This window comes from Somniosus microcephalus, chromosome 26 (assembly GCF_052327205.1).
Source record: "Somniosus microcephalus isolate GS21.2 chromosome 26, FLI_Smic_1.0, whole genome shotgun sequence".
NCBI lineage: Eukaryota > Metazoa > Chordata > Chondrichthyes > Squaliformes > Somniosidae > Somniosus > Somniosus microcephalus.
This window is the reverse complement of record NC_141012.1, coordinates 7,518,364-7,544,170: the sequence shown is the minus strand read 5'-3', so window position 1 is coordinate 7,544,170 and position 25,807 is coordinate 7,518,364. Positions and strand designations below refer to the sequence as shown.

General features: G+C 45.0%; 1 protein-coding gene across 5 annotated transcripts in view; it reads right to left on the bottom strand.

Annotated features, from left to right (window-relative positions):
- Positions 1–25,807, bottom strand: part of kmt2a (lysine (K)-specific methyltransferase 2A) — a 187,196-nt gene that overhangs the window by 104,127 nt on the left and 57,262 nt on the right. For all 5 annotated transcript variants that reach the window (XM_085967740.1, XM_085967741.1, XM_085967744.1 and 2 more), the window contains exons 4-9: positions 23,420–23,597; positions 14,698–14,923; positions 13,247–13,311; positions 11,580–11,948; positions 9,614–9,690; positions 4,391–4,519 (exon numbers count right to left, since the gene is read on the bottom strand). In XM_085967740.1, the coding sequence (XP_085823866.1) occupies positions 4,391–4,519; positions 9,614–9,690; positions 11,580–11,948; positions 13,247–13,311; positions 14,698–14,923; positions 23,420–23,597 (1,044 nt within the window). The remainder of the gene's footprint in view (positions 1–4,390; positions 4,520–9,613; positions 9,691–11,579; positions 11,949–13,246; positions 13,312–14,697; positions 14,924–23,419; positions 23,598–25,807) is intronic.

Below are 25,807 nucleotides of genomic sequence, written 5' to 3'. Positions count from 1 at the left end.
AATTCAGTATCGCCCCGTTTGGGGCGCCGTTATCGGCCGTGCGCAAAGTTTAGCGCCTGGCGCTAATTATTGCCTCCAACAGCAAACTTGGCTTTTATCGCCCCTGGAGGTGATCGGAGTGCTAAATCAGGCGCTACACACCTGTCTTAAGGCCGAGGAGCGAGGCGCTACCTCAGAGCGCGGGCGCAGCGCAGGTGCTGTCAGTATCGATTGAACATAGACACACTGGCGCCGGCCAGTTCTTAAAGGGGAGAGTCGATCTTGCTCTCCAGCCATACCCTGCTCATTGCAGCCTTGAATCTCGGCCTGGACAGGCCTGTGGCTAAATCTTGCAGGCAAGGACTATGGAGAGGGCCAGGGAGCAAGCACAGCGTTTTAGCGAGCGGGCCTTGGAGGCTCTGGTTGGCGCGATGGAGCGCAGAAGATCTATACTGTACCCACAGTGGCAGGAGGCCTTTGCCGCGCGAGTACAGAAGAGTGTGGAGAGAGGTGGCTCAGAGCGTCTCCTCAAGGTGCATGGTGCCCAGGACCCATATCCAATGTAGAAAAAAGTTCAACGACCTCACTCAGGTCGTCAGGGTGAGTGGCTTTTTTTCAATACCTCTCCATCTCAACCTCACTCTATGGCCAGAGGGTCTTAAAACCCCAATGCCCAACACTCATCCAACACCTATGGCCCTTTCATCAAACACACACGCACATTCCACTTTGCATACAGTAAGGACTATTCAACTATGGGAGGCACATCAGGCAAGACCATGGCTGCATACAGTAAGGGCTATTCAACTATGGGAGGCACATCAGGCAAGACCATGGTTGTATATTTACTCAGACGCCATCCTTTTTCTTGCAGGCCAAGCTATCTCATAATAAGAGACAGCAGCAACGGACGGGTGGAGGGCAGCCTCAGCTGCAACCCCTCAGCGATCTTGAGGTGCGCGTTCAGAGGATTGTGGCAAGCCGGGTGATTGGTCCCGTCGCCACTGGAGACGCCGACCCCGTTCTGGACAGCAATGGTAAGGTCATCACCTTTTTCACACAGAAACAGAATCACAGAAACCCCACAGTGCAGATAGAGGCCATTTCAGCCCATCGAGCCTGCACCGACACATATCCCACCCGATCCCCGTAACCCCTACACCAACACATATCCCACCCTATCCCCGTAACCCCACGTATTTAATCCCCCTAACACTAAAGGTCAATTTATCATAGCCAATCAACCTAACCCGCACATCTTTGGACCCGCACTCCTTCCACTTGTCCCTCACAACACCTGCCTTTGACACTTTCAATCCAACTTACTAAATCGCTGCACTCATTCCTCCCTTACTGCCACCCTGTCCTCACGCTAAAGCCACTCTTGTACCTCCCTGCTTTCATATGGTGATTCACCAGCTGAGGAGACGGGCCCTCAAGCTGCCAGTGGGAGTGAAGCTGCAGGCGAGGAGGAAGAGGAAGCCGGAGCATCAGCGCCACCCTCTCCCGAGGAAGCCCATGCCCACACTGGGAACATGCCTTCCCTGGAGGGGAGCAGGGGGGAAGGGTCTGATGAGGGTGAAGCTCCAGGACCCAGCGGGCTGCAGCAACGCGATGGGGGTAGGGAAGCTCGGGGGCCTTCTCCCCGGAGGGAGAGTATGCCAGCGAGTCCTGCTGCACTGGACGCAGAGGAGGAGCGGCTTATCGCTGAACTGAACACCCAGGCGGTGGACATGCACACTGAGCTCATGGGTGCAGTGGGAAGGGTGCCCTAATCCACTGAATCACTGGCAAGGAGTGTGGAGCACTTCGCTGTAGCACAGGCGGATGCCACGCAAATGCTTAGTGCTGCAATTCAGTTACTGGCTGCCATGACCCCATCTCAGACTGCTCTCATGCAGACTCAGAATGAGGCCACGCGAGCACTGACTGCTGCCACCCTCGCTGAATTGGACACATTTCCCAGGGCTCTCACCGCGCCGCAGCAGGCCAGCAATCTGTGCTCCAGCAGATTGCTCTGGATGCTGAAGTGCTGCCCCGTGGGAGTGCCAGTGTGTCGGTTGAGCAGGGAGTTGCTGTCCTCTCTCAAGATGACAGCATTCCTGCTGCCACCACTGTCACTTCTCCACTGCACTTGCCACCGCCTGTAGGGCAGACTGCTGCCGCCCATGCAGAGTTGGTGCAGTCTGCAGCCGGGCCCTCCAGGCCCAGAGCTGGTCAAGGCCGTCCTTCAAGGGCATCTGCAGTCTCAGGTTGTGACAATCAGCAGCTTTCCAGCAGCCTTGCTGCAGCCACTGGGGTGCCATGACGGAGGAGCAGTCGGGTGGGAAGGGGGGAAGTGCGCAAGGGAAGGAGATCACCCTCGAAGGGCAAAAAGTAGAAGGTGTGACAAAATGTTGTTCATTTTTTTAAATTAAAGGCCGAGGTTCGTGGTCAAATTTTTTTGTAGTGTTTTGGACATTATCAGTTATGTTAATGACAGTTTTTTTTGTGTTTCTTTCTATTCGTTTGTCATGCGGAAATGACACATAGAGTTTGTAAAATAAATAAGTTTTTGTATTCAAAATGTACATGTTTGGTCTTTGCAATCATTGTTGCCTTGGCCGGCTTAGGGGTTGCGGGTTGGTTTAATTCATGTTGTTCTCAATGGCAGAAGCCATTTCCTCAACAGGGGCCTAGAAGCGGCTTGCTATCAGTCGTTGACGGATGGCCCTTCCAATTTCTACATTGTGTGCCTCCCTCCCGCCTTGGTGCTGCTGATGATCATACTCCTTCTTTTCCTCTTCCTCCTCCTCCTCTGGTGGTGCTCCAAGGCCTGGTGGCATTGGCTGGGTCCTGAGGATTGGCAGGTTATGCAGCATGCAGCACACAACAACGAAGTGGGAGACTCGCTCAGGCGAGTACTGCAGAGCGCCTCCAGAATGGTCCAGACAGCGGAACCGTTGCTTGAGCACGCCGATTGTGTGCTCAACGATGTTCCTGGTAGCTTGATGGCTCTCGTTGTACTGGAGCTCAGCAGGGGTGTTGGGCGTACGGAGCGGTGTCATCAGCCAGGTGCACAGTCGATATCCCTTGTCCCCGAGAAGCCAACCACCTGGGTGATGCGGTGCCTGGGAAAGTTCTGGCACAGAAGTCTGGCGCAGGATGAATGCATCGTGGCTGCTGCCAGGATAGCGGGCATTGACAGCGAGTATCAGCTGTCTGTGGTTACAGACCAACTGCACGTTTAAGGAATGGAACCCCTTTCGGTTGCAGAAATTCTCTGCATTCTCATGCGGAGCACGCAAAGCCACATGCGTGCAGTCAATGGCGCCCTGCACCATAGGGATGGCCGCTATCCTTGCAAAGCCCATAGCGCGTTCATGCTGGGTGTCTGGGGTCATGGGGGAATAGATGTACTCTCGTCTCCTTTTATAGAGGGCATTTGTGACCTGACGGATGCAGCAATGGACTGCAAACTATGAGATATTTGGCGATGTCCCCAGTAGCTGATTGAAATGAGCCGGTGGCATAAAAGTTGAGAGCCACTGTTATCTTCACTGCCACCGACAGAGACGTCCTGCTCCTCAGTTGAGGCTGCAGATCTGGCTGCAGCAGGTGGCAGAGCTCAGTGACCACCTCCTTGCTGAAGCGCAGCCTTCGCAAACACTGCTCTTCAGACATATTAATGTAGGAGAACTGTTGGCGAAAAACCCTGGGAGGGTAAGGTCTCCTGTAAAGAGGCCTGTTGGCCCTCCTCCGTCTGGCCATGATTGCCACTCTCTCTCTGCGTCTCTGTGCCCTCCGAATCTGCTGGCGCAGGACGACACCCCCAATCAGTGCAGCCCCCATAGTATCTTGGCAATCAAAGTAATGAAGGTCAAAAACCAAAGTACCTGCAAAGTTATGGTCAGAAGACAAAACTACTTCACACAGCATTGACTCAATGCAGAAGTCTCTCTTTCTCTCTCTTAAACTCTCTCTCTCTCTCTCAGAACGAGTGGTGCAAAAATGTCTACCACACAAAAAGCCAGGAAGAGGCCCCCTTTAAATAGCACCCCCCAGCCCCACAGCGACTGGGAAGTGTTCCAGTCTACCTGTCATTGGTTGCGCCAGGCGGAAAGCAGGGGGGCGCCACTCAATTTCGGTTCCGGGGCACCACAAGGGCGTTGCACGCTCGAATGGCGTCGCACGCTCGAATGGCGTCAAGATCTGCGTGCGCAGGAGATCGGGCGGTATTGTTTAGCGCCGCCGCAAAATGTCCGGTCAAAACCACAAGAGGCGCAGATATCGCCGCGCCCGGGCGCTAGCTGCTTTGCGCTCCATTAGCACCCTCTTAAGGCGCTAACAGGAGGCGCAAACCAACTGAATTTTTCCCCCAATATGTTGAGTTAGTGTGATGAATTAGTAGTCCTAGCATTGTTGTTTCTACCTTGAAATCCACTCTGATCCTGTGGACTCCATCCGCCAATGGTTTCTGTTTCCCACAGCTGACATTCGTGAACGTGGTGAGCAGGTTCAGCGTACTGGGTTCAATCTTGCTGACAGCAATCACTTTATCCTAAAAGCAAGAAGCATGAAATCTAAGGCTGTTCCTTGTTGAAATGTATCCGTCAGTAATTATACAAACAGTGCAACACTTCTCAAAAATCAAAACATCTCTAAATGAGATCATATTACTTGGGATTAACACTTTCACAAGCATACAACACAAAGGGTCTCCATGCAAGCTATTTTTTGTTCAATTAATAAACCACATCCAAACAGCATTCTTTTTAATTTTTCCCATCCTGTCCCAGAGGTGTTGAGGCCAGCTGCAGAGGTTCAGTTGCTGCCCTAGCTGAGATCAGCTAACTCAGCATGGATTAGTAATTGAATGAGCAAACTTGTTATCTGCATGTTATCACTATTACAATATTCAGTACCATCTAAGGGAGCACTCGTGGTATGGAACTAATATATTTGAGGGGAGGGGGGCCATGCAATTCTAACTGAACAGTAAACAAATAGAAGCTTCAATTGTAATCCTGCACTGGTCACATGTAGAACCCCACAAAGCTTTTGTTCACGCTTCAGCAGCCAGAATGTGATCGGTTTAGAATAAATATTGGACAAAGACTTTCACGGTCATCAAAACACAATATCCAACTGAATGTACATCCTGTAGGCGATTCACTAATCGTGTCATGCTCCACTTGTGTCTATTGTCTATCACAGTAGTGTAGGTGGGCTAGGGATCCTCATCAGAGTTGGTGAGCAATGGGGATGCTGCTTCAGATCCTAGAGGCAAGTTTCAAGCTGCTCAGTGCATTTTACCCAAGACTGGGAATTAGTGTAATGTGCCTCAAAATGATGGTAGTTGTCCGTCAACTGTGGCCCACAGCAAATTGTTGTTGCATATGCCTCTGCCCTCTACTCACAGCCTGCCCTGCGCTGCGATTTAGTACAGGTATGTGCTCTCCAAGAATAGACAAGGATATCCCAGTACAGGAAACTTTGTGATATCCGGCACCGACGGGACTGAGCTGTTGCTGTCCCATCAAAACTGCCGGACAAACCAGCGCTAATGTTAAAACATAGAGCTTTTGAGCTCCGTATCTAGCAACAAACCCTGTTGCTTAGCAACAGCTTCTAAACAGTCGGCCGTAGCTTGCAAGCGTCTCTGTAGCTAAGCAACAGCTTTAGCTAGACCTTGCAGAGCCTGACTGGTGGAAAAAAAAGCAACGAAAAGAAAAAAAACTTACTGAACCGACTCCTGCATTTTGCCGGTGGCTCGAGCATTCCGGACAGTTAACCTCCGGATAAACCAAAGTTTCCTGTATTTATTAAAATAGATCTATTTGCCATATGGTTTTATATTTTCTTTTTCTTCCTACGGAGAAGTGCCTGGTCTCCACTTGGCAAATGTCCAGAGGCTTGAATCAAATTGGGACTTCACCGTATGGGGAATCTGCAGGCACAAACCCGTATCCCATCACTCTGGTGTAGCATAAAACAAAATTCGACAGCGAAGCCCTCAAGCAAAACACTGAATGGGATAGTGGCTGTCAAGCAAAAAATTAGCAAATAACACTGCTATAGGAGAAGACTGCGATAGTCTTAGGAGTCAACTGTATCCGTCAACTAAGTATACCAGCACTCACCAACCCAGTATTAATGGTATGTACTGCAGGCCTGGTATCAGTAACAGCCTATAATCATTATCAGGTACTGAGCATCTCGGTCCTCACAAATCCTTAACTAGCATATCAGACACAGCACAAGCCAAAGGGAAGTGCCTTGCCAATAGGGAAGGGGAATAATCAGACCTTACACCTCAAGGTCAAACTTTAGCACCAGAATGCTACAAGGTAATGGGGGCCAGATTTCAATAGCATGCACAATGTTACAAGTAGATGTCACCATCATCGGCACATTTTTGTCTCCATAATCCTCACTACTTACGCAGTAATGTTAACGCTTTCTGTAACTATAATAATAGTTTGTGATATTGTACACCAGACATAGGAGAGAACTGGGGATCAGGAGGCTTCCCTCACATTCTCATTTGGATTTATGTTGCACAGTGGCTGTCTCATGTCTGGACTACTAAGGGCTCAGCCAACAGCCAGTCACAGTAGCAGTGTATCAGGGTAGATTTCCCTTTCATGCACCCATTCATATTCCCTAGGAAAGCAAACTTTAAACCTCTCTCTAGCATACCAGTGACATATCAACATTTTTCAGTACAAAAATGTCCTAATCCCAGCCTCAGTATTGGGGATGACAGCGAGCAGAGACTGAGACGGGATTGGAGGGGAAATCAGGGCTGGTCCTTCTTGACAGAGCAAAAAAAAAATCAGGCTGCTCCCACCAACTGGTTAGAGAGCATCATTGGCAAAAGGCTAGGAAAGCATCACACCCCATCATTCAGGGGATTGTGGATGGTTTCAGAATCTAACGTGGGAGAAAAAGGTTACTCTTTATTAAAAAAAGAGAAACGAAAAGGGCTTCTTAAAGTCTCTAATAAATAAATGAGTCTATAAAATAAATATGAAAAATGATTCCGTACTCACAGTAGCTTTACTCCTGGCAATGAATAATCGTAGTTTAATAATTCCTCATCTCTCTCTCTTAGTCTTTTTTCCTGTGCCTCACTTATTTACATCCTTCTTTCTTTCTCCACTGTCCTGTGCATTTCTATCTCAGTTGAATACTTTCTTATTCATGACTTCTGTGCCGATTGTCTTTCTTGTTCCTCTGATCAGTGTCCCTTGTTCTCATCTTTCTTCTGTCTCAGTTTTCTCCTCTTAACTTTCTTGCTTTGGTTCTGCTCTCTCTCAGACCTACCTCTGCCCGCTCAATAGAAACTTTGCATGAAGCAGCCTGGCAGTCTAATGAGTTTTTATACGAACATGCTGTGTCACAAAAGTGGAAGGACATGTGTTTAAAGCCCATCATCTCACACAGGGTCCCTGACGTCACCTGAGCCAAGGCGGTGAAGACACTAATCCTAAGGGAGGGAAGGAAGGTCGGAGAGCAAGTCAACCTGAGCCACACTTGCACACCTGCTCGCAGCCTTGTCAGAGCAGCATTGGCAAACATCTGAAAGGAACCTGTCTCGACAGAAAAGGTGCTTGGTAAAAGGGAGAAACGCTAGTTTTAAATTTACACAATTCAATTCTATTGCAATTCCACTACCCTGCTGTTTTTCTTTTTAAGAGCTGATTTGTGGGCATGACAAACAGCAGCTCCTTCAGCTATTCTAAACCACAGTGGGAAAAACATGTTACTGTAATATTATGTTTATAGACTGGGAAAATGTAAGAGTGTTTATAGCACCCTGTTCCTTAATATTAAACTCAAACCTCAGGAGCTAAGGCAGCAGGGATCGTGGAGTTGCCAGTGATCTCCGGCCCATACTGTTGGCTGAAACAGACATATCCTACACAAAAGATTTGGGCGTCCCTGCATCTGGAACCGGGGAATGTGCAAAAAGTGGACTGGGGAAACACAATGAAGTCCAGAACAGGAATTGTGTGCAGTATCTCTGTAACTGACATAGGAGCATTGAAGCCCCATCAAATGAACACAGAGTCACTGAAGCTCTATGGCACAGTCTTTTCCACCACAGATACATTTTTGGGGTGATGAAAGAAAGAAAAGTTTTACTGAACAGGAAAACTAGGTGACAGCTTTTCAGTCTGCTAAAAATAACTAAATACTATAAGGTAAATTTTACAAAAATCGCGCTTATTGGTGGGGAGCCACGCCCATTGGGAGAGCATATTGGGAAATTGTCGGCATGATCTCCATGATCTTCCATTCATTATCAGAACATAAGAACATAATAAGAACACAAGAATTAGGAGCAGGAGTAGGCCATACAGCCCTTCGAGCCTGCTCCACCATTCAATAACATCAATTAGAAAATAAACCACGGGGAGTGAGCCTGTGGTTTCTTGATTCGCTCTCCCGGTGGGCAAGGCTTGGTTCCACGAGAACACATTCGTAAAATTAGCCCTTGTATAAATGTCAGCCAACACTGGATTACACTTCAAAGCTACCATACGGTCGCAGTCTGTGTTGTATCAACTGCTCTTAGCCAGGGCGGCAGTTGGGGTGCTACAACTGGTCTCACTACCCCTACGCTAGGGAAGTGGAAAGAAAATCAAATCAATCAAAATCCTGCCTGTGATGCTACCTATATTCAAATAGTTTATGGCACTCAATGTCTGGTTCTCACACACATTAAAATGCACATTTGGCAATGTGCTGGACAACTGCCAGCCCGAGTGGAACTGTACCTGCATGAGTCAGCAGAGGCGAGGAGGAAACAAGGGACTTTCTTTTTTAGATAAGGTAATTTCCCTTTCAAATCATAAACTTTCTACATGAACCAAAAACTCACAACTGTAACACTAGAAACGACTTCCGCAGATGATTCTCCACAGTGAGGTGAGCTAAAGAGGACACCAGGAAGAGACCTGATGCTTTCCCTCAAGTGTTGAGTGAAACTCCGAGGAGAATCAACAATGGGCTGCTTTTGCACATCTTCTAGTGAGTGATGTGCAGGACGACACTGATATCTACGAGTCCTCTTTAACCAGGGACTCATGCGTGGCCGGCCTAGACATTAATTAAAAAAAAGTAGGGGGGAATTGACTAAGAGGTAAGGGTGGGTAGCTGGATAAGTTTTACAATATTAGGCTCCTGGGACAGAACGTTGCACAACAGAAGTGCACATTGGGAATGCAGGTGCACAGGTCCCGCACGGTTATCTGTATTAATCTTAACAGGTGGAAAATTGTGAGGCCACAAATTTGGCACACTAAGCTTCACACACTAGAATTCCCGATATGCACTCGTGACACACGAGTAAAATCTAACCAGGGTAGAACAGAAGCAAATTTTCAGCCTCGACATGAAGGGAAGTTCCAGGATGCCTGTTGTGCTGTTCATCTGGCACAGGACAGCACAATAAGACCCGATATCTACGACCTACAGAAAACATCTTGGGCAAATGCAATCAGCAGAAGATTCAAAACAGTGGCATGATTTTTAATGGCACCTAATGATAAAGGTTACCTCGGAGAACACGCGTACACCCAACAAATGCTGGAGTTGTCCTCTAAGTAAGAGAATTAAAAAGTTAGGATGAAAGTTCAAATCTCACCTTTTCTTTCGGCTTTTTAGTTTTTAACTGAATATTGAAACGAGCAGGGGCTTTCTTCTGCTTGATCTGTTCTAGTGCTGGGGAAACAAAGATCTTTATTAAGCGACAAACCAAGATGAACATTTCACTGACAACAGGTTCAGATTTTATGAGGCATTCCCCGCCCCCCCACCAAATGCTTCAAATTCAGTAAAATCCTGTTATCTGGTAGAAGGTACAGCAGCCCTTTTTTGCCTGATAATCGACAGGGGTTTTGTGGCCACTTTAATAAAAAAATGCATCATGGAGTTCCCGGATGGCTCAGTTGGTAAAGGCAGTGTGTAACTGAGCCATACTGACCAGAAGATCACAACTTCGACTCCCAATCTGTGCTTGGTTGACTGATGGCAGCCAGTGCAGCATTTGGGGCTCTACAAATGGTCTCGGTACTCCAGGAGAGGGGGTGGAAATCAGGCAGGGCTCCTGCTCCTAGTCGCTATCCAGTGACCATCTAGACATGACATGTGATATCAGCTGAGGTCAGGGTGGGGCTTGGCTGTGATGCCCCCTTGAGGTGAATATCCCAGCATCATTCACCATCTGAAGCTCAGTTGTGAGAAATCGTCACAAGGGCAAGGTACCAAAATGGTGCCTTTAGAACTGACCGCAGCAGAGGAGGGCGAGATACAAACATCATATGGTACAGCTGATAGTGTACAAGCTCACTGTACCATGGATAGGTGGTAAGTGTGTACGTTTCCCCCATGGCAGGTTCCAGGCATTGTTAGGGAGATGTCCCATACAGCTACGCCACCCCAGATCCACCCTCAGGAGGGGCATTAGCAGATGACTGGGAACAGATTGACTGCCTGCTCTCTTGGCCAGGAAATGGTATATTGCTCAAGAGCCCCCTTGCAAGAAGGGAAGGAAATAAAACAAATAAATTGGAAGATGCATCATATATTTCAGGTGCTAGACACTAAACTGGCGGTAAAACATTCCAAAACTAATTCTAACGGTTCAACTCATTAAACAGGAGCGTCAGTTATTGCAGCACAAGACAACATGACCCTGGTTTGAGGGAGCAAAGTGCTTAAAGTCAGGAGGTTCTCGTTATAACAACCTCAGCCGTCTCCTAAGACACTCTGCACTAAGCAGTTCCTGCATGGCATGCAAGCACTCCTTAAAATTCAGCAAAAAAAACCCAGAACAATCACAGATGGGCCACCGCGTGATAGCATTATTTGGCACTAACAATATGTCTTCCCTACAGCAAATATACCTACTCGTGGCAGGAGAAGACAGAATGCACACTGGCACGAAAGGCATGGAGAAGTGTATGGCTCGCAGATGAATGATGTGACGACATGGAGATGACAGCTCAAGGGAAATAGCAGAGCAATGCAAATTAAACAAGTCTTTAATCACAATGTACAAACTTTACAGAATTTTCCAACACTTTTACACTAGGCTAGCGCTCTCCAATCCCATCTTATGGCAGGGCGTGTTTACATCGGGGGAAAACACATCGTTAGTGTCAACCAGTTCCATAGTGTGACAGCTCTTGGTCACAGGCTGGCAAATCTCAATGCAGCTTGTAGGGGTGGTAGATCGGATTGCAATGCCACCCTGTCAACACTCCTACGGGCCCCACCCCCGCCACCCAAAAAAATCCTCAAATCTACATCCGACTGGGAACAAAGTGCCTTTATCGCTATGATAACAAACCAATTACAAGCGCACTGTACCACTGGGAGGGGGTGGGTGAGGGGGAGGGAAGCGTCTTGCCGGGATGAAAACCTGCACCTTGAAATTATGCTGTGCAATATTAAAACGTTTATTTCAACTGAGTTGATGCCTTCTTAGAATGGTGGACGGAAGAACTTCATAGGAAAATGTTACTAATACCACAGAGCACAAGTTCACAGCAACGATGTGTATATTGTATAATACAATGAATGCCAAGTTGCAGTTCTGTTCCGATTACCTGAATCTGTTTGCAGTGGCTGCTTTTTCTTTGGCTCACTCAGCACAGGCTTGACTGATTCTTTCTTTAGTTGCACAGGACCTGGCTGCTGAGGCATGCTGGGGTCAGGAGGCTGAGGGGGCTGTTTGCTAGGTTTCCGCGCAGGTGAGACCATCGCAGCAGGTTGCCGGGCTTCAGAAGGCAGGGATAAGCTGCCTTCCTCCAACGGCTGGTCAGTGTGTTGATGAGGAACCTGGTTTATTTTCTGGGCGTGCTCTTGTCCTTGTGAAACGCCCTGGGGAGAGCTTTTATGGCTGGAGTCGGAATGCTGTTTTACTGGTGGCACCTCCTTCTTCTCTTGTATTTTTGTTTTCTTTTCCTTTTTCTTTACTAAGAACCAAAGTTAAAATTCATCAGCCAAATAATGAACAGGACACAATCCTCGTCAAGCTTAACCCAGTTATCTCTCTTCTCTCCTGAAGGCAGTGGCCCATGATGCAATATTGTTCTACAGGCACCAACATGCCTCTGCTACCTCACTCAAACAACCATTCTTCATGCTGGGTAGGCCATTGTATCAAGGGGAGCTTCAGCCCAATTATCAATTCTATCCTCATAGGACTAGCACGAATATTCAATTTCCAGACGTGTGCCTTAGACTGTGATAAGGAGCACGGACCGTGCAATTTTTTTTTTTACCCCCCTCCCAGCCTTGGGGAGCTTAGGCTGCTAACTCAACGCAGTCCAGGCTCCATATGACTCAGTACTGCAGAACACGGTACATTCATCCATGAGCCAACAGCGGAGCACCACCCCAAAACATTTTTGCTACATTCATATTCTGTACAGGTGCATCCGGAGAGCAAACTGCTCTCTTCCTTCCAACCCACTAATAGCCCAACATCTACTTCATTTCAGAACCTTTCTGTTGTAAAAAAAATCCACTGACGCCCCCCCCCCAAAAAACACACGATACTCTAACCTGGGGATGCACAAGGCAGCACCTGTAGGTTAAAATCCAATCTGCTGTGATTATTTTTAAAGGACCTAGGAAGTTTTCAATAGGCCATGACACATATAAACACCCAAGAAGAATTAACTTCACATTGTCTACTTGAATACTCTTTGCACAATCTCAAACACTAAGAAAAGTTATAAATTACTTATTAAAAAAATTAAGGGCAATGAAGAAATCACTAGGCGAGCATTAACATGGCCATTCAGCAGGGGTCTAGGGTGATACTGTCTGTAAGGGGAAGAAAATTACAAAGGCGGGAGGGTTCAGAGGAAACAAAACTGATTTTTACCCATTTCACAAATATACTTTTTCTCTCAGTAAATAATCTTCATTGTTATAAATGAGCAATAAATAAGATGGCTCCTATCCTATTAGCATACATATCTGGGGGTACATTAAACACATTTCAAATTCTGTTTGAGAAAATTTTTGTTTAAAGTTTCAATATCATAACAATAGTCACCGCTCTTCAAAACAATTAATGTAGTTGAAGCACTTTGGCAAGTTTCTGACAGATGTCCCAAGGCACTATGTAAGTGCAAGTCTTGCTGCTCTATCTAGGTAGCAAGTGCAAGATTGTAAAATTCACCGACTGTGAAGTGCAAAGACGGAACCAAATGCAAATTACCAAGAACACAACAGAGTTAAAAGGAACACTGACGGCACTCACCTTTAACTGGTTTCGGAGGAGGTGCTTTAGAAGGCATCCATTGGAGATTCTGACATTTTCGCATCCTGCGTTCACAAGGAGGTAGTGAGTTATTACAGATATAGGAAGAGAGAAAATAGATTAATAAGGAACAAAAATTGTAGCATGCACATGACATTTTCAGACACTGCACCTTTGATAGTTTAATACTATAGTCCCAAAGTTGAGACACTCAGCTCCTGGCACAGTCTGTTTCAATGGAAGTGCCTTCAGAGAATCAAGAGCGCTGCAAATCGCATGTGCTGACTTTCTCACAATTCTCAGAATATCAGGGGTTAATATATAAAAATACACAAAGATTTGTAATGCAACATTTTCTAGGAGGGAGTGGATGGCCAGTGGATTCAAATCCAGCGCAGAATTAGGATGATAATCTCCTGTCTCTGCTGATCATAAAGGTCCTGTGTGAAATGCATTTAGGCGGACTCAATACTCAGAGGGCTTGGAGTTTGAATGCCAGGCTCTTCTACTGTTCAGACTTGGTTATGCTCTACAACTCAACAAAGATAGAGGTAGGTACCTGGGGAGTCAAACACAAATCTGTAACCTACAGCACACCACTGCACATTGTAAGCAAATGCTATTTTAGATGCTTTTTATGTTAACTATCTCTCCTTCCTTTCCTAAAGGCGCTGACTTTTGTTGGGGGATGGTACTATGGGCACCAGCAGCCCTCCTATAACTCACTCAAGTAGCCAGTCTAGGTGAGCCTGGACAAAGCCTGTTGGCGGCAGGCTCTTTGACCAGAAAGTCACCACAGTAAAACCTAATCCTGTGCTAAATCAAATGCCCGCGTGCACTTTTCAGCTAAGTTCACTAAATAGGGATCACGGGCAGGATCCCTAGCTGATTTTACCACAACAGGGTACCAACTCAAATTGTAGCACTCCATCTGTTTTCCTGAATGAGATCAGCTAACCCAGCACAAACCAGGGATTAAACCTGAAACCTTCCCAGTCTTAGTACCACTGCATACGGTGCATCTGCATCCAGAACTTGCTGCTAAATAATTCTCTACCAACTACCATTGAATTCCCTACTCAACACCAATCTACACAAACAGGGATTCAACATGTATGCCTGTTAAGGTGGGCATTAAAGAGCCCATGATACTGTTTGAAGAGTAAGGAATTCTTCTGGTGTCCTTCCCAACATTCATCCCTCAACCAATACCACAAAACTGGTCATTCGTCTCATTTGCGGTTTTGAGATCACACTGTATGGAAAGTGGCTGCCACATTCGCCTACATAACAAGTGTCTACACTTCAAAAGTCATTTATGTGAAGCACTTTGAGATGTTTCTCAGAGACACAATAAGCCACTGTCTTACTTTATAAGCAGGTCTTACTTTTTTTTTATTCATACTCGTTCGAAAGCAGCTGAAAACAGCTAGTTACAAAGTCCCACTCACTTGCAGCATTGCTTCTTCACATTCCGACCACCAAACTTGGGCTTGTCCAAGCAGTTTGTACACTGGCCGCAATCATCTGGAACCTGACAGCCCGGACACTGCCCGCACCTACGTGACCGCCTCCCTTTCCGAACAATAGGCTCCTGGGGGACCTTGTGCTTGGCGATTGGTTTGATGATTGGTGCAGGTGGTTCAGCGTCCTCTGATCCAGCTACAGATGATTTATCTGCAACATACAGAGAAGCAGCTTCACGTCAGTTATTTCCTTTGGCAGGAGAGACTACAATCTAATCCAATAACTTCCTGTGTGGCAGAGCCCTCCACAAATATGGTCACACTCCCAGAGACCCTCTGTAAATATTGATTCATTCCTGCAAAGCGTGTAATTTAATTTCCAAAAGACAATCTTAGCCACCTAAAGGGAGAGAATGCTGCCACTAAATGATTTTTTGTTTAAGTAACTAACAGAAGTAAATTTAGGCCAACAAGTAAAGAAATAATGTAGAACACTGAATTCTTAAAACATCATGCTTATAATTTTGACATCATTGAGACCCCCAAGATTCCCTTCATGCTTTTGGATTCACGAACCTCAGTTTGAAAACTATGATCTAATCCACCAGCTTCATCGTAGTTGTAACACAGGAGTGTACAAATGGAAAACCAAAAGCCAAATATGGAACTCCTATACTTTTCTTGGACCTCTAGAAGTTTACAAAATTGCGCTCACAGTGGGAGAGTATATCAAAAAGTTAACAGACAGAAAATCATGGCGAGTGCCTGCTTAACATTCCGATATGCTCTTCCATGGGTGAGGCTCCCCACTGGGAGTGCACTTACGTTAAATCAATCCTCACATCTAGAAGCGACATTCTATAGGAAGATAGGACTGTACAGCAATAGAAGAGACCATTTCCATCTCTCGTGCAGGTCCCAAAAGTTGAAAAATACTATACACTAGTCTTAAAACCCTCAGTCCCTTTCTCTGCTAAGTATGTATCCAGTTTCCAGATGAATTTGCTGACACTCTCCACTGCCACTGCTTCCCCACGCAGATTATTCCATATTTTCACTACCCTCTATGTAAAATCGCTCGTTCACCTCCCCTCATTCGAGCTCGAGTCCAGACCCTCTGGTAAAGTCTGCAATTATGTCAAATACATAATTATAACTAATTTCCTTGTGCATTATCACATCATAACATCCGTGTGTTTTACAAAGTATCCTTAATTGATCAGTCTGTCCCTCAACTGATAATGTACATGGTTTAGATTGAATGCTGTGTTGGCTTCATTACAACTCCACATACTAAACTGCTTGGAAAGTCTGAGCTAGGTACAGCTTCGCACAAGCACTACTGTCTGTGCAGAAGGCATAAGCAAAGCCCACGTACATTTCACAAGGCAGACAGGAACTTAAAACTCTACATTGTCATGGCTTTTGAAACAACTTATACCATAAAACACCAGTATGGGGATGGAAACTCAAGATTGGAATTTCCCATCCTCATTATTAGTCAACTGAGAAAATACAAAACATCCCTACAGATTAGAGTGCATTACCAGACACTAAGAATAGAGCTGCAACTTGCTTGATCTGAACTAAACTGAAGCTGGGTTCCAACAACCTATTATCTTTACTACCACAAAGATCGTATCAATTACTGATATGACCCTGCACTTCTATACATTTTTACTCATTATAAAGTTGAATACACTTTCTGGGTAACTGCATTCAGCCTCTTACATACTAACACACTGACATCACGCTGAGCATGTCTAGGCTTGTTCGCATTACATTTTTAGTCGCAAGAAACGCAAGCTGCCTAGGGAAGAAAGTAAAGGCTATTCATGCACAAATTATTCCCCCAGGCAAGAGGACTCTCTACTAGGAGTTCTGTAACTGCCCAGTAAGATGTGTGAGAATCACTTGCCCTGACAATTTCTTCCTTCCAAAGTGGCAAAGCAACTGGACTCCAGTCGGTCACTCTCCCAGCAATATAGTTGGTGTCAAGAACTCACCATGTGGCAAACTACAAGCACAAACTCCGTGGCATAAATTATACCCTGTGCCGTCCTCGTGATTGATTTTGATATATTTATCCCCAGTCTTCCAGAGATCAAGATAAATCATACAATCTCAACTTTAAAGTATATACCAGATCTATGATGCCAAATAATTAATTATTACATTTTCTTTCAAATTCATCTTCACCAATAAATATTTTGCCTATTTTTATCCAGCAACTTTAAATGTTCATGTTGTGTCAATAAACTCATTTAGAAAAGAGCTGGATAAATATCTGGTAAGGAATAGCTTAGATGGTGGAAGGGATAGGAACAGAGCAGAAATGATCAAATAAACCATGGAACATGCTGTGCCACTGCAATCAGGAAACGCAGTCAGAAAGCCGAATGGAATGTTGGTCCTCATCTCAAGGGGGTTTGATTACAAAAGTGAGGGCAATACGGTAATCATGGGGGACTTTAATCTACATATTGACTGGGCAAATCAAATTACCACTAATAGTGTGAAGGACAAATTCTTGGAATGCATGCAAGGTGGTTTCCTGGATCAACCAGGGAACAGGCTATTCTGGATCTGGTACTGTGCAATGAGAAAGGGTTAATCAATAATCTTGTGGTAAAGGGGCCTTTAGGGACAAATGACGATAATATGATTGAATTTTACATTAAGTTTGAGAGTGATGTAGTCCAATCTGAAACTAAGGTCTTCAATCTAAACAGAGGAAACTACAAGGGTATGAGGGACAAGTTGGCCATGGTAGATTGGGAGACTACACTAAAATGTATGAAGGTGGACATACAAAGGCTAACATTCAAGGAAATAATGCATAGTTTGCAACAAACATATATTCCTCTAGGGCATAAAAACGCAAAAGGAAAAGTGATCCAACCATGGCTAACAAAAGAAATTAAAGCTAGTATTAAGTCAAAGGAGGAAGCTTATAAAGTTGCCAGAAAAAGCGGTCAGCCTGAGGAATGGGATCTTTTTAGAAATCAGCAAAGGGGGACCAAGAAATTGATAAAGAAAGGGAAGATGGAATATGAGCACAAACTAGCGAAAAATATTAAAAGATTGTAAAAGCTTCTATAGGTATGTGAAAAGAAAAAGACTGGCGAAGGTAAATGTAGGTCCTTTACAGTCAGAGATGGGAGAATTTATAATGGGGAATGAGGAAATGGCAGAGAAATTAAATACTTTGGCCTAGAAATTCAGTTGGGCGCCGTTTGGGGCGTCAAGCTCGCCTGGGCGCCGGAATTACCGCTGCGAGCGGAGCCACTTGCGCCATCCCGATATTCAGTTTCTGCGCCCCAAACGGAAGCGGGCCGCTACTCGAGGCTCCCCGCGCCCCGCTTGGGGCGCTCACCCTGAATATCGCCGCGCTAAGGACCACAGCGCCACACGGCACGCTGCGGTACTGCAGGCCTTCCTCCCACTGTTAAGGGGGAGGTGCCTGCAACAGCGCGATCCCCGCTCGCGAGTGCCGGCAAGTGAGCCCGGCACCAAGGAGAAGTGCCGGGCTCTCGGGAAACAGCCGGCAATGCCGCGGGGGGGGTTTAGGAGGCCGGGGACGGAGGTGCTGGCAGGCAGCCGCCCACACCTCCACCTTAACTAGCGCCACTACCGCCACAGGTAGGCCCTGTGAACCGGTCACAATTTGCGACCGGCGTTAAAGAGGCGGGCGCGACCAAATATGGTGATCGGGGCGGGAGCGGGGCGCTGCGCACACCGATGACGTCATCGGTGGCGGCGCAGCGCTACAGGCTAACGCCGCCATTAGCGCCCCGCTAAATATCGCGGGAGGTGTGGCCAGTGGCGCTAAAGCCACTGAGTGCCTTCTTTGGGCGCTAACTGGTGGCGCAGCCCACTGAATTTCTAGGCCTTCGTTTCTCTCTTCACGGAGGAAGACACAAAAAACCTCCCAGAAATACGAGAAAACCAAGGGTGTGATGAGAATGAGGAACTTAAAAAAATTATTATTAGTAAAAAACAGTACTAGCAAAATTAATGGGACTAAAAGTCGATAAATCCCAAGGACCGGATGACCTACATCCTAGGGTTTTGAAAGAGATGGCCATTTGGATAGTGGACGCATTGGTTGTCATCTTCCAAAATTCTATAGATTCTGGAACGGTTCCTGCAGATTGGAGGATAGCAAATGTAACCCCACTATTTAAGAAAGGAGGGAGAGAGAAAATGGGGAATTACAGACCTGTTAGCCTCACATCAGTAGTTGGGAAAATGCTGGAATCTATTATAAAGGATGCAATAACTGGGCACTTATAAACTAATAGTAAGATTGGGCAGAGTCAACATGGATTTATAAAAGGGAAATCCTGTTCGACAAACCTATTGGCGTTCTTTGAGGATGTAACTAGTGGAGTAGACAAAGGGGAACCGGTAGATGTGGTGTATTTGGATTTTCAGAAGGCCTTCGATAAGGCCCCACACAAGAGGTTGGTGAACAAAATTAGGGCACATGGAATTGGGGGTAATATACTAGCATGGATTGAGAATTGATTAACAGACAGAAAACAAAGAATAGGGATAAACAGGCCTTTTTCAGGATGGCAGGCTGTGACTAGTGGGGTACCACAAGGATCGGTGCTTGGGCCCCAGCTATTCACAATCTATCTCAATGATTTGGATAAGGGGACTAAATGTAACATTTCCAAATTTGGTGATGATACAAAGCTAGGTGGCAGTGTCAGTTGTGAAGAGGATGTGAAGAGGCTTCAAGGGGATCTCGACAGGCTCAGTGAGTGGGCGAGAACATGGCAGATGGAATATAATGTGGATAAATGTGAAGTTATCCACTTTGGCAGAAAAAACAGAAAGGCAGAGTATTTCCTAAATGGTGAAAGATTGGGGAATGCAGATGCTCAAAGGGACCTGGGTGTCCTTGTACATGAGTCACTAAAAGTGAATGTGCAGGTGCAGAAAGCCATTAGGAAGGCAAATGGTATGCTGGCCTTCATTACAAGAGGATTTGAGTACAGGAGTAAAGAAGTCTTACTCCAATTATATAGGGCCTTGGTGAGACCACACCTGAAGTACTGTGTACAGGAAACTTTGTGTTATCCGGAGGCTAAATGTCCGGCAAGCTCGAGCCACTGGCAAAAATCAGGAGCCGTTTTGTTAGGTTTTTTTTCTTCTCGTGGCATTTTTTTTCAACAGTCAGGCTCTGCAAAGTCTCTCTGAAGCTGTTGCTAAGCGACAGAGGCGCTTCCAAGGTACAGCGGACTGTTTAGAAGCTGTTGCTAAGCAACAGTGTTTGTTGCCAGATACGGAGCTGCCGTATGCTTCAACATTAACGCTGGTTTGTCCGGCAGTTTTGAGGGAACGGCAACAGCTCGGTCCCGTCGGTGCCGGATAGCACAAAGTTTCCTGTACAATTTTGGTCTCCTTACCTAAGGAAGGATATACTTGCCATAGAGAGAGTGCAACGAAGGTTCACGAGATTGATTCCTGGGATGGCGGGACTGTCGTATGAGAAGAGATTGAGTAAACTAGGCCTGTATTCTCTGGAATTCAGAAGAATGAGAGGGGATCTCATTGAAACATACAAAATTATCACTGGGCTTGATAGGGTGGATGCTGGATGCTGGGAGAATGTTTCCCTTGGCTGGGGAGTCTAGAACCAGGGGCCACAGCCTCAGGATAAAGGGTAGGCCATTCAGGACTGAGATGATGAGAAATTTCTTCACACACGAGGGTTAGGGTTAGGTGAATCTTTGGAATTCTCTACCCAAGAGGGCTGTGAAGGCTCAGTCATTGGGTATATTCAAAACAGAAGTCGATAGATTTCTGACTAATAAGGGCATCAAGGGATATGGCGATAGGGCCGGTGAATGGAGTTGAGGCAGGAGATCAGCCATGATCTCACTGAATGGCGGAACAGGCTCGAAGGGCCGAATGGCCGACTCCTGCTCCTGTTTCTTATGTTCTTAAGTGAGGCTTCAGTGGTACAGAGCCTCAGTCAGTCCCCATCTGGAGTACTGCGTTGAGTTTTGGGCACCAAACCTCAGTAAAGATACAAAAAGAAAATACTGCAGATGCTGGAAATCTGAAATAAAAGCAGAAAATGCTGGAGATACTCAGCAGGTCAGGCAGCATCTGTGAAGAGAGAAACAGAGTTAACGTTTCAGGTCGATGACCTTTCGTCAGAACTGGAAAAAAGCAGGAAATGGAACAGATTTTTAAGCAAGTGTAGGGGCTGGGAAAGGGGGGAGGGGATCAAAGAACAAAAGGGAAGGTCTGTGATAGGATAGAAGGCAGGAGAGGTTAAGAGACATTAAGAGATATTCAAGGCAAAAGGAGATGGTAATGGGACAGGTTAAGAAACAAAGGATGGCTCTAGATGAAGTGTAAATTGCGCTGGCAGAATGAAAGACAGCTGCCATGTAGGAGAGAAGAAAAGACACAGACAAAAGGTGTGGATAAAAAATATACATAGGATAGGGGCCGAGGTTTCGATCTGAAATTGTTGAACTCTATGTTGAGTCCAGAAGGCTGTAAAGTGCCTAATCGAAAGATGAGGTGCTGTTCCTCGAGCTTACGCTGAGCTTCAATGGAACAATGCAAGAGGCCTAGTCAGTAAAGATATATTAGCTTTGGATGGTGTACAGTGCAGATTCACCAGAATAATATCCCACAGCTTAAAGGGCTAAATTAAGAGAAGAGGTTGCATAAACTTGGGTTGTATTCCCTTGATATAATAAAAGATTGTGGCATGATCTAATTGAGGTGATTAAAATAATAAAGGAATTTGATAGTGTAGAGAGAAACCATTTCCTCTGGTGGGGGAGTCCAAAAAAGGGGGACATAATCTTAAACTTAGAGCTAGGCCGTTTAGGAGTGAAATCCGGAAGCACTTTTTCACACAAGGGGCAGTGTACATCTGAAAGTCTTGCCCCCAAAAGGCTGTGGATGCTGGGGGCCAATTGAAATTTTAAAGACTGAGATGGATAGATTTTTGTTAGCTAAGGATATCAAGGGATATGGAGCCAAGGCGAGTAAATGGAGTTGCGGTACAGATCAGCCATGATCTAATTGAATGGCGAAATGTTCCCATGGGATATTAATTAAATTAGTATAGTAGAGACAATGACAGGATAGGTGCCATACATAAAATAGGAGTGGGCTTGATACTTTATGTTCTTAGAAGGCGTCACGGTCCAAAATGTAATTCAGTTCTTGTTTTTTGTATGAATATACATTTTACATGTTGATATAATTACGTGGGTAAAAATTATGGTAAAGCAGAATTCTTCATAATTGGTTCATGTTAAATGTGATGGTGGGATCATGCTGTTTAATTTGTACACGGGAGTGGAGGGGTCAATGTTTTCATATCTAGAGACTACATGAGTAGTAGGACTATCTAGTCACGGTGTTCCGGCCATCTAGACTCGTGAAGCGAGACTCCTTGAAGGCAGCAGTCTCACACCACTTCCCAATCACACTGCATGGTGTGAAAATCCAGTGCAGTATCAAATCTGGCTTGCAAAATGCTCTGAGCACTTTGTAAACCCATCAAACCTCATTTTAAATATTTCGCAGGAATTCTCTCCTTCCCGCAGTTTATATATTTAAATTTTTAAACTGTTGGGAGACAGCTCTGCCCGGACATCCGCATAACTCTCCCGGGGAAGGCTGTTGCCGTTCCAGCCAGGCATTGTGAACTCATTTCTAATTGGCTGGAACTGTAATTGCGAAACAGTTTCCACTTCACACACATGCTACAGTTGTAAACCAAATTGTAGGTACTGGTCTATATGTGACTGCACATTCTCATTCACTATTGTCTAGTTTTAGCATTTGAGTACTGCATGCTCTCCATTCTGTAGTTGGGCAGTTATTATCAAAATCAAAAAATAATTGAAGTTCAAATATAGCGATCACATCAGAAAATTTAGTGTTGGCTGCCATCGTCACAAACTCACAGCGGTGATCAAAGTCACTACCGTAACATTATGCAACTCACAAGAAGGAATACCCAGGGATTTTTTTTTTTTAAGCAAGTAAAATTGTGCCCTTTGGCAAAAATAAAATTTGAGACTTTCTGAAAATGATGGTAACAATGTGTGTTTTTTGTACAATCAGTATGAGCAATACTTGAACGGTTGGAGGTTCTCTGGATGAATATCTTCACAGGTTCAATCTATATCTCGGCCCTGGAGATAGTGTTGTGGTTAGAGGTCAGTTGGACCACATCTCAGTCACTTAATTTGTAGCTCAACTTCAGTTAACGTTTTGCAGAACAAATACACGCGAACAACACAGGCAAGACAAGGTTTCACTCATTAAGGTGACCCGGATAATTACATTTTATTTTTATGTCTGCTCAGGTGAGTACAATTTAGAGTGAATACTATCAAATCGTTTCATCCAACTTGACAAACTTGTCGTGAGCTACAAAATCAATGGTTCGCAATAAACCCTTTGTTTCCTGGGCTGAAATTCCAAGTTAAAACGACCCCATGAATTTTCAGATGTGTCATATTTTTGTGACTCTATGGGCTTCAAGTTTTAGAATCTGGAGTATGGTGACTCACTGAACGTGCAGGAGAGCCAGAAGCTTGTCTGAATTTTTTTAACTGGACCTTTCCCCCCACCCCTCAAAAAACAGACACAATGAGGTCCAATTTCGGCCCCAGTAGGTAAAGTCCCACTTTGTAGTTTTAGCTTTGCCTACCGTCATTTCCCATCGAAGACAATATCTTCTCTCGCTCCTCCCACGGCAAGGCACTCAGGGTGGGCATGTCGTCAGGGAACACAGCCCTTTTCCGACCTAGTGCGACAGCAGCCCGTCTGCAGACATGCTTTATACGAGGGCCTCGTATTGATGCTTCTGAAGAATCACTTTCCTGACCCTGATATAATTACAAACAAAATATTAGGACACATCAATCTTCAGATACAGAAGTAAAAGGGGACTAAGGTTCCTGTTCCTTGCATGTGCAAGTCTTAGTGACACTAATCAACGAAAATAAATATATGTAGTAGTTATCTTATTCTTAGCAGTCAAATATTGTTCACATCATGTTCTTTGAACAGTATTTAATAAAGCAATAATGATATATCAGAATGGCAGAGTAATCATCTACTCTTGAGCTCAGGGCAATATAGGATACACAAGTTTATAACGACAAGGTTCATATGCCCATTAGCACAATTATTAAAACACAACTGCAATCTTTACACAACTTGACACTTGAGAACTAGCCAAATAGTATATTCTAGTTGAATTCTGATAAACCCATTAACACGTTTCAGAATAAATGTCATCCATACGTCAGGATTATATTAAAATGTGCGTTTTAATATAAGCAAGTCAAGGATTTGGCAGTGCATGGTGTTTGAGTAGAGGAACACAGGTTCCATCCCTCATCAGGAAAGGGCCGGGGGATGAATCAGGGTGGGGTGGGACGATTTGTAATTGAGCTAATGCTGAACATCTCCTAGAAGCTGACTCAGGAGTGGTAGCAGCAGCAGGCTGGGAAGATATCACTCACCTTCCTCGCCAACAGGCAATACCGGAGGAGGGAGAAAGCAGGATTTCACACATTCAAAACAAAGTTAAATTTGAAATCTGCCGGTATTTTAAGAACAGTTCACTCAAAGCACTTGGTGACTTGCTCTTGATATTAATCGAGCCAATCAATAAATTACCAACGCATTCACACCTCCCAAAAGCAGAGCAAAGGATTCTTCCTCTGCGGTTGTATGGAAATGCAGAGATGAGTACAAGAATAAAATACTGCTGCATTACTATCCACCCCATCTCATCCCAAAACAATAAAATGGGAGTAAATAAGAATAGTACATTTGATATTCTGTGCCTGAACATGGAGTTTATTCTGATTCTACTGTAAGCAAAGGTGTATTAACACTGTGATCTTCCACCAACACAATCTTTTTGTCAGATCTTGGATTTGCCACTCAACTGTTTCTGGCAATACTCTTCAGCTAGCTGCCAAAGGAGTGCACAAGATCAGCCAGGGATCAAATCCTCTTCCCGTCAATCTTTCATCCATCCATCAGCAACACTCTGACCCCACAGTCCAGACCTGGATCTCACCGTGTGGAATTGAATTCATATCCTACCAGCCAGCTGCACTACATAAAGCATCACTTTGCTGACCCATGTCACAAGTATTTCTCGAGTTATTGCATATTCATGAATTAAGGCAGCTGCATTCCTACACCTTTAACCAGACTTAGCTGAACGGGTCTCTGGCAAGTCGTGGAAAAGCAGGCTGCTGTGGAAGTTATTTTGAAACACCTGGTATAAAGCAGCATTCTAAAGCACTTTAAAAAAATATATCGAATGGGATAGGGTGGGTGTACTTTAGAGCGACAGTGCTCCCCTACACTTGCCTTCTTTAAATACACTTTACTGGTCACTTAGTTTTCACAGATAATTCAGAGGCAAACGTAGCATTAATTATAAAAACACAGAAGTTTTAAGGGAAGAAAACCTAACGCATAATATGACTTCAGCAGAATCAACTGCACCGTCCACAAGTTCTTCAACTCAAAGCAGAGTCGTCAGCCACAGTCTTAAACTCAAAAGTAAAGTTGTTCCTTTTTTCTTTTTAATACAAGAATTCACCTCGACAGTAGAGTGTTGTAATTAGTAAACTGCACAGATTTTATACACAATTTTGCTTCAAGGAGCTTCGTTCTCTATTAGATAGACTGAGACCCAAGCACAGGAGAGTCAGTCTTGGAAACTAGAGAAAAATCAGGTCCAAAACTGATCAAGAATCCAATTGTACCTGTCCAAGGAGAATTTATCAGCAGGGTGTGCGGAAATACTACTGAAGGCGTTTGATTTTTATGATGTCAGATGTGAAAAATTATGAACAAAAGTGTTCACATTACCCAGTGATCTGCCTTGTGCTGCTATTGAGGGCACACACAAAAAATATATTTTTCATTGGTATGGGACGTTTATGTTCTGCTGATTTTTGTATCTGTACAAAATCTGTATTTTCAACCGCAGGCTCATTCCCTTTCTAAATATTTCTGTATGGTGCAGCCAAGACAGTGGATGGTGACAACATCTACTTGTATTTAG